Here is a 14,823-nt window from a genome sequence, read left to right on the forward strand (position 1 = left end):
TATTATCAACTTTCCTTTGTGAACATGTAGTACATGAGAACTTATTAGTCTGAAGAAGTTTTTTTTTACTCTTAAGTGGGTGTCCATATAAGTTTTTCAGCTCTCTTTTTTTTCGCATCATAGTAGATCAAGGATGACCCAACTAACCATGTTAAACAAGGAATTCATATTTGATTCGTAAACTTCATGTTTACCATGACATGCATTTTAATTGTATTAATATATGTGTAGTACAAACTATCCAACTGATCATGCCAAATAAGGCATTCATTTTGATTCCTAAACTTCTGGTTTACCATGATATGCATATCAATTGTACTAATGTATGTGTACACCATAAGAAAAGGTTGATAATTTATCCAATACACATTTTTTTTTCATTCAAATCAATTATAGTGATATAAAGATATTTCATATATTCTTCATTATTTCTCTCAATATGATATCCATTTAGACAAATATCTTGAAACTCTTAATAAATTTCTATTAAACTTCTTGGTAGAAGTATAATAGCTCTTTTGGAGCCTTCAAATATATTTGTAGTTGTGAGACTCGAGAAAATTAAATAATTAAATAAATAATTATTTAATAAATGCGGGTAGTATGAGCCTTTATGGCATTTAATGCGAATTGTTAGATGTGGAAAAGTACTAGCTCAAATGATTGAGAGTACTTGATTGTGTGAGAGGACTTGAACCCAATTGGATGATATTTTAATATGTGTATTATTTTACTATTATGTTTGAATGTGATTAGTGATAATGTAATCCTAAAATTGTAGGAATTATCATGAAACATGAATTGGTTGTGCATTGACTTTGTAGTTTAGTGGTTGTGCGTTCAAACCTTCTAGGAACGAATTTAACTTTCTTTTTGCCAAATTTTATTTTTGCCAAATTTTCTTTTGACATGAACATGAAAGGGTAGAAAAACCCTAACTGCAAGAAGGGCAGCCTAGTGAGCTGGGAAGGCAGCCACTAATGGTCTTTGAATGGCCATTAACACCACATTCAAAGTCATTTTCGTTTTCATATCACTAACAAGCATTAAGGCTTAGTTAATGGTCTAATTAAGGTGGTTTTTAAAGAGGAAAGAGAGAAAAAGTGAGGGAGCAAAAGGGCAAACGAATTTTGCAGTGAGAGAGGGAGTCTGAAGGTGATTTTGAGTGGAATTGAGCAGAGCATCAAGTGCATTTGGAGAAGGCCAAGGTTGGACTAATGGTGGCACAAAAGAAGTCCTAATTCTTCCAAGTGAGCAAGAATTATCCAGGTTAGGAGAGTTTCCTTACGTGTGTATATATTCTATAATTATTTTCGTGTTATACTGTATGAATATGATGCCTATGAATGATCAAAATCTCTTCATCTTCGTGTTCTGGAAAATTTCCAGAAACCGCCTTGCGGCTTTGAATGAGCCGTCAGGCGACACAAGCATGCTTTTGTTCAGGGTGTGTTTTGAATTTTGTGATGGATTGGGTTCTTTGAGATTGTTCATGTGTACGATGGGAAATCATGAAAAGTATGAATGTACGAATGCCTGTGTGTTTGGATGAACCTTGGGGATTCAATGAGAGACATTCAATTGCGTTAACCTTGATAGGGTTTGGGAAGATGATTTAGTAATTTGATTACTTAAGTATAATCGTGAATCAATCATGTTCTGATTGGATTAGTATGATGTTATTGGTTAAGCACGCATCCAAAAATAGAATAATTGAGAAATATTGTGTCGTGGGTGAAATACTAGAATTTTGCAGGTTAAATTATTGGTGTTCTCAGGCGCAAAAAACCTAGAATTTTTCCAGATACTGATGTGCTGCCTGGCAGCATCTTATTGGCCGTTAGGCGACAATATTGAAACCTTACTATTTTAGAGTTTAATTGGATGGCTGGGGATGAGGTTGTAGGAGTGGAATCATGTTAGGGTGGTGGGTTACCAAGAAATTAACCTTGATTGGAGAGTGCATATCTGAACTTGTGGGGAGTACATGAGATTGTAAGTTCAATCTATTTGGGTGCTAAAACCAGTAGAATATCATTACTGATATAGCGCATGGCGGCACGGGTGTGACTGCTAGGCGTAGGACCACCAGGGGTGTCCCTATACTGTGTAGCGCCTGGTTGCAAGGTGTGCTCCGCCAGGCGATAGACCCTGAAACAGTGGGTTTGGGAAAGGCCTGGTGCCTGACGACAAGGGTCCCGCCAAGCGGTTTGCATAGTAATTTTGCATGGCGGCGCTTAGGCTGCGCCAGGCGATAACGCTGCAGGTAATGGGTTGCGTGTGTTGCTTATACGCAGTAATGCGAGACTTGGATCAGGAGATGTTGTGCCATGAGCGGATAGGTTCATGGATGGTGGTGAACACATGATGATATGAGCGATGAGGTTCATATCCTCTTACTCTCGTGTGGGGATACGAGTGGGTATGTTCGTATGTTCCATGCTCTCACTTGAGAGATGTTGTGAGCGAGGAGGTTCGTAGCTGGTGGATCACGTGTGTTGGACTACGGGTGGGGAGGTCCGTAGAGTAGGACTGCAAGCAGGGTGGTTCGTAGAGCAGGACTACGAGCGTGGAGGTTCTTAGAGGCAGGACCACGAGCGGGCAGGTTCGTGTGAGTATCATAAATCCTAAGTCCAGGGCTAACTATTTGTGTGAATTGAAGGTTGAAAAGCCTTGGGGTGTTAAGGTCTTGACCAAGAACTTACTAGATTAACATAGTTGGGTGTATTTTGATATTATTAACTTATGTGTTAATTTCTTATGAGCTCACCCTTTCTGTTTGTATTTGGCTATGATCGTGTGACTTGTCGCACAGGAGAAGATGATATTACAGGTGATTTTGGTGATGCATAGAGACGAAGAGAGGGCTAGCTTGGGGACTTTGAGCTAGAAAATTATTTCTGTTTCTACTATTTTTGCTGGATTTTGAGAAATTGACTTTATTACTTGAGATGTTTAAATTATGGCGCGTTGATAAATATTTTCAATTTTCCCGCATTTGGGAATAATAAAATTATGACGTTTTATTTTCAATTCTTATATACTTATTTTAATTAAGTAATTTTCAGTAGGGACGTTACAGTAGTACTATATCTTCATCATTGGTGTTAGTGCGAGGAGAAGAAGAATAAAATATTTAGAGGATTTTATTGATAAAGAAAAACTTATTTATAAGCACAAATATAAAGCATTATCTTAAAAGTGAGAACATAATATGAGAAAATGTATTCTTTTAACACTCTCATCACCAATGAGGTGATCAATGCTTCCATTTGGTTTAGCAAAAAAAAAAACAATATCAAGATGAGTAGTCTCCATATGGCCATAATCAAAATCATCATCTTTATAAGTAAAGTATATTTCTATGTTCTTCTCCTTATTTTTTAAGATGTTTTGGTGTACGACAAGTACAACTAAAATGACCTTTACCACCATAATGATAACTTATATTCTCATCTTATTTGTCATTATTTTCACATTTCCCTCCTTTTTCACATTATTGTTCCACTTCTGGTGATAAAATGTGTCTTTGAAATTTCCTTTATGATCATGTTCAAAATCATTATCACGACCATGAAAACATATATCAATTGTCGCTGGATTCACTTCTAGGAATGGAGCGAAACCAATTGGACGGGTTTCATGATTTTTTTTTATCAAAAACTCATTGTTTTGTTCCACCACAAGAAGGCATCAAATAAATTCAGAATATTTTTGAAATTCCTTTTCACGATATTGTTGTTGCAGGAGCAAATTATTTGCTCAGATACTTTATTTATTTCTTTAATGACATCACCAAGACTCATTGCATCTAAATATATTTCAGCATTCAATATCCAATATAAATAATTCTTCTTCGTAATATCAAGGATCACAAATTCAAAATTTACAAGATTTGACATGTTTAGAACTAACACGTAAAATAATAGTAATAAGGCAGATATGAAGATTGATAAACTCAAATCATTCTTATGACAAAAATAAGAATGTAAGATAAAATTGTAAATGAAAAAATGATTAGAAAGACCCTGGATTAAGACCCGTAGAACATTGTCCTTAGACAGAAAATGCTTCCATTAGTGCTGGGTTGGTTGGAGCATTGTGCTGATAACATGTTATAAAATAAAGCTAATAATAGATAAAAAAAAGAAAAAAAAAGGAAGGATGGAGGATAAGAGTAAGGGGAGAACTTTTCTCTTTGTCTAATTAATGATAAGAAGAGTCTTATTTATAGATAGAACATGTAACCCATAAATGATCCCAATAATATAATTAATACAAATATTTAAACCTCAATAAAAATAATTAAACATATAAGTAATCATAACAAATGAATCAATTATATAATCATATAAATCGTAATAATTATATCAAATGGACGGCTAATTATTCATATCCGTCATGTAATTTGATTGTATTTAATACTATTTTTTATTCTATTTAATTTCACTCTTAATTTTATTTTCATAAATTATTTCCTCTAGTTCTTTTTTTTTCATTTTAATCATTTAATGTTCATTATGTATTTAATAAATGACGAATAGTCCATTAATTTTATGAAATTGAATAGAATTAAAACCTTTAATTACATTTTTGTTTATAATTATTAAGTCAACAACGTAAACATTCCCGCCAAAAACGAATCTGCCTACCATTCCCAACAGCCCATCTACTTGTCACCAACATTGTCTCTTACTAATACATATAATATATATATTTCTTTTCATTCTTCAATTTCATAATAAACTTTCAATTTGCAACTTAAGATAATAAGAAGTCACGATATTGCCCTTTTAAGGTAGCTTTTCATTCAAATCGCTATGCAATTGTTCATAATTTGTTACTAATCGATTTTGATTTTGTTTATGATTCGCATGATTACTACTCAAAACTTGTGTTTGACTTGAATTGACGAGTAATTAAAAAAGGTAGAATTACCGAAAAAGAGAATACTAATTCCAGCTAAACAAACATTCCTTAGGTGTATCTCTCTATCTTCTTCTCGCCCACCGAAAACGACCCACCTCACCTCACCTCAGAATTTCTTTTTCTGCATATAATTTAGGAAAATCACATAAACGGAAAGTTAGGCTCCGTCACTTCATGCCCACCAAAATGGACCCATTCCATAAACAATCACATGAAAAATAATAATGTCATTTATCACAATATTCTCCAAGGTGTCCACTTCAACAATTATTCAGATTTTTCTCTTTACAACACATGCGTCAATCTAAGTTTTGTATTAAATGAAAATAAAAAGATTAAATTCTATATAAAGAAAAAAAATTTAAACTTATTAATTTATTGTTTTAAATTAAAAATAGTATAAATATAAAAAACACATAAATTTGTTATTTTAAAATTTTAAATTAAAAATAATATCTATATTTTATATAAATTGATTTTATATGATATTATATATTTTTTTCAAAGACTCGTATTTCTTTTCTTCTTTTTGATGAAAATGGATGGTTATAGATTCACCAATTTTATTTATCACAATATTCTTCATGTTGTCCACATCAACCATTATTAAGATTTTTATTTTTTCTTAAATATAAATATAAGTTTAAGTTCAACACAAAAAAAAAAATAACAAACATTAAATAAAAATAATAAAGTTAAACATAATAAGAAAATGATTAATAAATTTATTATTTTAATATTTAAAATTAAAAACAGTATCAAACTTTTATGTTCATTGAGTTCATTCGATTAATTTTCTTAAAGTTTTTTTTTTTTTTTTTTTTTGTGAAAATGAATCTGGTGAACTAAATGTTTTGTGTCACATAATACCAATGGATGGTTATAGCTTCACCAATTTTGTTTACTATATTGTTTTAGAACTTTTTTAACCGCCATTCTGATTTGGTGATGAATCATACAGCTTTATAAGAAAATATTTTATAGTCAAAAGACACGAAAACGTATTAGGTACACAAGAAAGAAAATTGTCATGTTGAATGGATGTCAATAATTTAATGGACTGTTACAAAATCTATCATATATAAAATTAGGATTTATCACCTCTCCCTTTGCATTTACAAAATCTGTTATACTCTTGTTATTGTATATCAAATTCAAGTATGTGAGCACTTTTTCTTTTCTTTTTATTAATTATTTTTATTAACCACAACCACTCATGTAGCTAGATATCAAACTCTTATTCTGTAAATTTGGAATATTTCCCTTTGGAAGAGCTTGTGTGCTAGTACTAGAAATTTGAAAACTTTATCTTGATTCTATGTTTTGTTGTTTCATTCTCAGCACGCGTTTTGATTCATAGAAAAGTGGTCCCCTTTTTGTTTCTTCCCTTCCTTTTTTCTAAGGCAACCTTTTTATTAGCTTTTGTTTTTTTCCTCCATTTTCTTTTATATATCTGTTAATGCAAATCGAGCACTAGTTTGGTTTTATCTTCTTCTGTGCTTCTGGTTTCTGGGATTGATCACCTGCTAGGGTACTGCCTCTCTCTCTTTTACAAGTGCCCTTGTGCTATTGTTGAATGATTTAAGTGATGCATCAACATGACATGATTTTACAATTATTGGATTCTGAAATGCTGGAGAATCTCTGGTTTGATAATTTTTTTTTTTTAAGATTTGATACTTTATCAAAAATGCAGTCTCCGAAATCTATATTTTGTTAAAGTGATGTTGTGTTGATTTGCCTATTCCAGTTGAATTCTGGTTTCGAGACTAGTTTTAACTGAAAGTTCTTGGTTACTACTGTAAGATCTCATGGCTTCTTTACAGTTGGAAACATGGTTCTCTTTGATCTCTTTCTGGTGCATTTCTGCATTAACTAGTTAAAAAATGGTATTTCTGGGGTTTGGTTTTGCTATTGATCGTGCACCATTCTAAAGCGGGGAAAGATAAAATCTCTAGGGTGGTGTTTTGAAAAAAAATAAAATAAAATTGAGGAGTCAGTGGCTAAGTTGCATTTCATCCAAGACTTCAGCTTTAGTGTTTTTGAAACCATAGGGACTACTGGGATTTTCTAACCTCTCATCAAAGAATAAGACATCTTTTAACCATTGGTTAAAAACTTAACTGTTGTTAAAGTTTGCTTAGGAACTGATTGTGATGTGCTTTTCAGGTAGATACTTCATATCTTGGCAGAAATTGTAATAAAGTTGAACCATCACAGAGGATGAATGGGCAGAAAATTAAGCGCAGAGTGGGTAAATATGAGGTAGGGAGGACCATTGGGGAGGGAACATTTGCAAAGGTGAAATTTGCAAGGAACTCTGAGACTGGGGACCCTGTGGCTCTTAAGATTCTTGACAAGGAGAAGGTTCTCAAGTATATGCTGGCTGAGCAGGTACTTCAACAAATTTTCTTTTAAATTACACTCTTGTTCTACCTTCCTATGTACTATTAAGGCATACATTTTTATGTGTAATTGGTTCAAGATACTGATTAAGCATGGTTTTTTTCTTCAACTGAGTTTCAGTAGTCATTAGGTTTCAGATTTCAAATACATCTATTGTAGTGAAGTTGCTGCAGAGCCTCACTTGAGGAAGATAAATATGTCTATGATGTTTTCTTGATGTATTTTCACAGATCCAGCGAGAAATAGCCACAATGAAGTTGATCAAGCATCCAAATGTTGTTCAACTGTATGAGGTCTCTCTCTCTCTCTCTCTCTCTCTCTCTCTCTCTAATACTACACGCACAACCAATATCTTGTCCCTCACTTTTTGACAAAGATATTCTTCTCTTTTTATTAGGAACAGATAAACTTTGACTCAAATGTTGCTGATGCAAAGAGTAATCAACTCTGTTATGAACTCAATTTACTGGCCTATGTTTTGATATCTTTACTATATCTTTCATTGCATTTAATCGCTTCTAAAAATTTTCCTTGCCTAAAGTTTTCCAATTTTTAAAACCAGTGTTTGGGCATAGAACTTAAAAAGCAGTCGATTTGAAAGAATTTAGCTTACCGTTGAAGAAATTTGTCAAAGTGTCATGAAACAATATTTGAAGTCAAAGGATTATAAAAGTTTTCTAAATGTTGAAAGTAACCTCCTTCACTTAAGGTTCTAAACATGTTTATTCACCCTGTCTAACAAAAGGAATCTCAAATCAATTTTGCTTTCTTGTTTTTATATTTCTTCACCTTACGGGTGAACTTTCTATCCCATAAGCATGATTATCTTTCTGATCAATTAAGCACTTAATTTGATGTCAATCATCCTTGCCACTTCTGGCTTGAAGACCGCCAAAAGTGATTTGCATACATTCCATTAAAGCTAATACTCAAGACTCATAATAACAAATACCCTATCAAACTGAGTGGCCTACTCTCTCATTATTTGCTTTCTAGCTGATACTCAAAGAACAAAGATTAGAATTCTTATGCACGAAACAAATTACCAAATTATTTATCAAACAAATCCTTATACACTAAATTCATTTCTTAAAGTGCATCATGCAAGATTTCATATTTCATTTGCAGGTCATGGGGAGCAAGACAAAAATATACATTATTTTAGAGTTTGTGACTGGGGGAGAGCTTTTTCATAAAATAGTGAGTAACTAAATTTTTCTTAGATCCTATTTGGTTGTAATTTTCTTTCATTTACGATTGATCCGGAAGTTGATTAGGAAAATATAAAGTGGATACGTTTTAGATTACATTTTGGGTTCTCGCACTCCATTTGGATTATGATTCTATAGTTGTGCTCTACCTTTTTCGTGCTTGTTAATTCCTTCGATCCCCACTGGTATCATAGTTTGACATGTAAAAGGGTGTTGTGTGTCTTAGTCCATAAGTTGCAATTTTATTGAAGTGGAAAAAGTGTTTGTTAAAGGTTTTAATTTTTTTTTTCTTGTGAAGCTAAACAGTGGACGAATGAGGGAAAAGGAAGCACGCAGATATTTCCAGCAGCTTATAAATGCCGTTGACTATTGCCATAGTAGAGGTGTCTACCACAGAGACCTGAAAGTAAAGCCCTTTCAGCCTATTAGCAATATGCTGATTCCTCAATTTATGCTTTTGATTAAAGAAGACAAAAATACTTACTTTTGTTTCATTGTTATTCATGTAACTTTGTTCTGCAGTTAGAGAACTTACTATTAGATTCTTTCGGGAACCTTAAAATTTCTGATTTTGGATTGAGTGCACTTTCCCAACAAGTCAGGGTAAGAATGATTCATTGCCTTCAGAATTAAATTTGGGTAAAACATCATTTTGCAATTTAAAATTTGCACCATTGATTAACTTAGTCCTCTATATAAGGAAAAATGGTAAATTTAGCCTGATTTTGGCAATTGTAAGTTAATTTGAAGCCCGACTATGGCATGCATGAGTAACACAGCACAAGGACTAAACTTGATTTTTCAGTATGTTTGGGGAACAAAACTAAAATATAATTGGCATGTAAAATCAAACAAGTTTCAATTATATAAGTAGGGAAATTAGTCTTGAAAATTTGAATCTCAAAAGATAAGCTCGTTAATTTTCTACTTTTCGGCAACCAAAGTTGTGGCAGATCCTGGCCAAGTAATTGTTCTTTTTATCTCATAATATCCACATGTTTTGAATTTGAATATGAATGACAAACTGGTCTTTTGACAGGATGATGGACTGCTTCATACAACATGTGGAACTCCAAATTATGTTGCTCCTGAGGTGCAGACAAATTATATGCTAACTACAAAATTTTCTACATTTAAAATCAATCCTGTAACCATATATTCTTGTTTAGTAGGTCCTTAATGATGGAGGCTATGATGGGGCAGCTGCAGATTTGTGGTCATGTGGTGTGATTCTCTTTGTATTGCTTGCAGGCTACTTGCCTTTTGATGACACTAATATTCTGAACCTGTATAAAAAAGTAAGCACTTTTGTGTTTTTGCATGACTTTATTATTGTCCTGTATATTGTGTTTATTATTTTCATTTCTTGGTTTGCAGATATCAGCTGCTGAATTTACTTGCCCCCCTTGGCTTTCTTTTAGTGCCAGGAAATTGATAACTAGAATCTTAAATCCCAACCCCGTGACTGTAAGATGCAAATGAACCCTTTTAGTCAAATGACATAGCTCTCTGGACAGTTTGAAAAGTTTGAACTCATTACAACTGAAATTGCATCCTTATTCCTAAATTAAAAGAGCCATTTCACTTGTAATATTTGTATTTTTTGAAACTGAGTTAGCTATGTCATTTGACTGATTCACTATTTTTCACTTATTGTAATCTCCTTATCTTTGATTTTTGTTGCATAAACCACAAATATTTAAAAGAAGATGATAAGTAATAATCAAATAGTTTCATTGTTCCTTTAATTGTTTCATTCGTTTTTCTGATTTTCTATAACTTCATTGCAGCGTATCACTGTATCGGAGATTCTGCGTGATGAATGGTTTAAAAAAGAATACAAACTTCCAGTTTTTGAGGAGACAAAGGAGAGAAACACTGATGACATTGAGGCCATCTTTAAAGACAGTGAAGTATGTTGAAAATGCCCTGTATGATTTTGGTATTGGTTTTCTGTATTCATTGTTGTATTGAACACAGAGCAGTAGGTTCATATTAAGGATTTTCTCAAAAAATGCAGGTACACAATGTAAGAGAGAAGGAAGATCAGCCAACACCTATGAATGCATTTGAATTGATATCCTTGTCCAAAGGGCTGAACCTAGAAAACTTGTTTGACGTAGACCAGGTTTTTAACTTCATATGATAGGATTGTTTTTATTATAATGATGAATCTTTAGCATCCATTTTTTTTCTCTCCAATTCTCATCCACCAGGAATCTGGTTGAGATGTGGAAAGGTTTCCAGATACCAAGGAAATGAGTGTAGCCCCACAGGCATGTCTCATTGGATATTCAGGTTTTTATTTACTATAATAGTAAAAATCATCATTTATGTTAGAATATGTAGTCAACAATAATCATGTTGATTTAACAGTGACCATGCTACAAGTTAGTTAGTGATTATTGGGATGCAAATTAGCATCTGTTTACCTCCTAATTACCCCTTAAGTACTCCATCGATTAACTGTAATCAAGCTATAAATAAGAGATCAAGTGTCCTGCCATTACACACTGTTACTCTCTATAATTATCTCTTTCAATATTATTTATTACTTTACTCATAACACCATTTATATAGTGTGAAATGTTTAACCTTTTTAGGATTTAGTAATAAAATATAAAATATAGTAAAGCATGAATTGCTACTAAGTTATTTAAATTTCAGCATACTGAATTAAGGAGAACCTAGTTCTTTTTAGCCAGGTTATTTTTCATTTTCATAAAAGGACTATAACCAAACATTTGTGAAAAATTCTGAAACAATTAAGGAGATTAATTTTGCATATCCTCGTCTTGCGCTGTTTGTCATCCTGAATTAATTGGAACAAGACAGTGAAACTATTAGGAAGGGAAATAATGGTAGAGTGGAAGGTGTATTATAGAAGGAAATTTAAAAATATAATGTAGTTATGCAGTTAGTTGTTTTGGGTGAGAGACTTGTGAGAAAGTCTGTGTATAGTTTTCCTTTGGGAGGTGTTGGGGTCTTTTTTAGTGGGGAGAGTTTTCTTTCTGTCGTAAGAGGGAGTACCCTGTGTGAAAGGAGGTATCTTTCTTTATATGTGGTTGTTTGTGTACAATATTGAGAGTTTCTGATATAATACTGCACAAGTTCTCTACGTTTTTGGCTTTTTGTTCTTTCTTGATCATAACAATTTAGTCCGACCTGCCGGATCTGAAAACAGAGGAACCAAATGGAGAGTCGACAACTAAGCAAGCTTGAAAGATGGGCAATGAACAAGAGAAGGTGGTTGTGGAGTTGGAAGGTGATATGACCGTAAGGAAAGAAAGTTTGTTGGATATGAAAAAAATCAAAGAACTAGTACAGGACATCAAGAAAAGTGAGAAAGTGTTTGAAGGAGGGGAGAACTCGATTAATGATGAAGAGAAGAAGGAAGAAGGATCGAAAGATGTTAGTAGATCAAATGAGGAAGGAGAAGAATTGTTAAAGCCTTGGACTAAAAGGGTGGAAAGGAATTACCACATTTGAGGAGAATGATCACTTAGGATGAAATCTTTTAAAGTTCAGAATGTCACTTCAAAGGAAAATCTATGTTTGGCTCTCATTAGCATGGAAGGGAACGCAAGCCATTTAAATTTTGGTGTCAGAAGTCCAAGAATCCATCTTGTAAAGCGGTTGCAGTGGCGTTGAATAGGAGATTTGGATGCAGGGAGAAGTACTGTGTTTGAAAGGTTAGCAGCAATAAGACAGAATGATAAGGTGGACGATTATACCAAAGAGTTTGAAATGTTGGTGTCACAAGCTCTGCATGTGTCTGAAGAACAATTGTTGGGATATTTCTTTGTGGGGGTGCAAATTAATACCAATTTTCAGAATAGGGAGGAGCTGAAATAGTTTCATGTGCATAAACCTTTAAAGGTACTAGAAATATGCAAGATTCTTCTAGTATGGACAACAATGCAAGAAAAGGGTCACTCAGCACTACATATGATTCAACTATAGGAGGAAACACAGCAGTGGGTTTGAGGAACCAAGGATCAAGAAACTTTCCCTAACCTGAATATGTTAGAAGAGAAGAGGGGAGATGTTTCCATTGTGGAGGAGCATATAGTCTAGGGGCATCATTGTGCTGCAAAGAATTTGGGGGTTAGCATCTTGGCTGAAGATGAGGGATCCTAAGAAGTGGGGGATATGAGGTAGATGGAGAATGGCAAGTTCTCGCAGAAGGGAGGAGAAGAATACATTGATTAAGAATGTCAGAGCATGGATTTGTCTGTTTTGTCAGTAGGAGGATTGACACAACCCCATACTATCAAACTACAAGGAAGAGTGATGGGAAGATTTATGTTGATATTGATAGATAGTAGGACGAGTCATAATTTTATCTCTTCTTGGCTAGAAAGTTGAACTCAACTTCATCATACAGTGTAATATAAGAACATGGACTCAAGAAACAGAGGAGTAGATGTGGCATGTATGTAGAGGTACAACTGAAAAAGCATACGGTTAAGGAGACCTTTTTCTTGTTTGATTTAGGAGGGGTGGATTTGAATTTAAGGGTAGCACGGTTAGTGATAGAACAAATGAGCTCTAGAAGAGGGGATTGAATAGAACCTGTAAACACTTCTCGTCCAGGGTTAAACTAGACCTCTAGTATCAAGAACAAGCACACAAAGGATTTAAATTGGTTCACCCAAACTAACGGCCTACGTCCGGTTCTCCCTTAGCATTCGAGATTAAAAACTTTCAAGAAAATAAAGAAAAGAGACAATCTCATAGAGAGCACAATTTAAGCTTATTCGGAAATGCTTCACAATGTGAAGTATTACACAGTTTTTCTTTCAATCACAAAAGAGCACTTCTCAAGGTCTGTTGTGTACAGTATTGGGAGTTTCCGATATAATTCTTCACAAGGTCTTTTTGTGTTCTTTCTTTCTTAACGAGAAACGTATAATAAACAAAGGTTTGGGTTTAAAAGGAGGAGTTTTTAGCTAAAAATGTCCAAACAAATAAATTTAAAACTCTTAATTTTTAACTTTTAAGACAAAAAATTGTTCCAAACATCACCTAGTTATTATAACCTGGTTTGGATGAGAGCCTTTGATTTGCAATGCCTAATTTATGAGGTTTCTTACTTTAAATTAATGTGCGGATTGTTAATCTGAAGTTATTGGTTACAGGGGTTTAAAAGAGAAATAAGGTTCACATCAAAATGCTCTGCCAATGAGATAATCAACAAGATTGAAGAAGCTGCAAAACCTCTTGGTTTTGATGTGCTGAAGAAAAATTTCAAGGTAAGCCAAGCTTGTGCAACTTATTATGTACATGCACTCATTTAGTTCCATTAATGTTAATTTTCTTTAATTAAGAAATAATCATTGACAGATGAAGCTTAAAAATGTGAAAGCTGGAAGGAAGGGAAACCTTAATGTTGCCACAGAGGTACATCGTTGCTATTTTTGGGTGATGTAGAGCCTCATTTCTCATAATATTGAATATTGATTTACTCTTGGCATTTTAAACAGATATTTCAGGTGGCACCTTCTCTTCACGTAGTTAAGATTAATAAAGCTAAAGGTGATACATTGGAGTTCCTTAAGGTACCCTTGTCTCTCCCTTCTCATTGAATTGATTTCTGTAGTATCTCCTACATTTTAAATATAATTCTTCTGTTGTGAACTTTTGAAACCTTAGTTTTCTGAAGTGGAACAAAATAGTTTCCACTTCACATAATCAAACTAAACTTGACGTTATGACATCCATTTTACCTTCTGTTGTCTCTTTTCTGTATCTTTAGAAATGGTAATTCTGAAATGTGATCTTAGTGAAATAATATTGCAAGTAATATTTGTAATCTCCGACATTATGTAAGTTTTTGCTTAATAACATTCAGAATGGTGTGGTTTTTAACACCTTTGTGTTCCTTCCTTCTAATTCTAATTGAAAAGAATTTGCCTGTTTGACACTATGCAGTTCTACAACAATCTTTCAACACGCTTGGAGGATGTTGTTTGGAAAAATGAAGATGACATGGACGATGCGAAGTGAAATTGATGCAACCACCAATGTTGTTTTTTTTGGGGTATAGCAATGTCCTACTATGATCCATTGCTATCATTGATTGTTGTCCACATTATTTTTGGTAGGTTTGGTGGGCATATACCAATGTTTTCCTTGAATTATTGTTGGAAAATCGAGTTTATGTCAATACTCTTGTAATGTTGAACTATGTTCATGAAACAAGAAATATGGAAAAACTTACTTGGACATTGTATATATCCATTTTGTTAGTAGCGATCTATTTCTTATTTATTGC

The 14,823-nt window shown here is 33.5% G+C and overlaps 1 protein-coding gene across 8 annotated transcripts; it reads left to right on the forward strand.

Annotated features, from left to right (window-relative positions):
* Positions 1 to 6,007: 6,007 nt before the first annotated feature.
* LOC114187931 (CBL-interacting serine/threonine-protein kinase 3-like) lies at positions 6,008 to 14,804 on the forward strand. 8 transcript variants are annotated; one of them, XM_028076353.1, is made up of 15 exons: positions 6,008 to 6,087; positions 7,099 to 7,323; positions 7,566 to 7,628; positions 8,464 to 8,535; positions 8,845 to 8,952; positions 9,069 to 9,149; positions 9,586 to 9,639; positions 9,719 to 9,844; positions 9,924 to 10,013; positions 10,337 to 10,459; positions 10,567 to 10,674; positions 13,688 to 13,801; positions 13,893 to 13,949; positions 14,033 to 14,107; positions 14,481 to 14,804. In XM_028076353.1, the coding sequence occupies exons 2-15, from the start codon at positions 7,153 to 7,155 to the stop codon at positions 14,553 to 14,555; spliced, it is 1,317 nt and encodes a 438-aa protein (XP_027932154.1). In that variant the 5' UTR covers positions 6,008 to 6,087; positions 7,099 to 7,152; the 3' UTR covers positions 14,556 to 14,804. The 8 variants fall into 8 exon arrangements, 6 of the variants coding, with proteins under 6 accessions (XP_027932154.1, XP_027932155.1, XP_027932156.1 ...); XM_028076352.1 differs by lacking the exon at positions 6,008 to 6,087 and adding an exon at positions 6,159 to 6,460; XM_028076356.1 differs by lacking the exon at positions 6,008 to 6,087 and adding an exon at positions 7,733 to 7,772 and having other exon boundaries at positions 7,270 to 7,323.
* The last annotated feature ends 19 nt before the right edge of the window (positions 14,805 to 14,823 follow it).

This window comes from Vigna unguiculata, chromosome 6 (genome assembly GCF_004118075.2).
Source record: "Vigna unguiculata cultivar IT97K-499-35 chromosome 6, ASM411807v1, whole genome shotgun sequence".
Taxonomy (NCBI): Eukaryota; Viridiplantae; Streptophyta; class Magnoliopsida; order Fabales; family Fabaceae; genus Vigna; species Vigna unguiculata.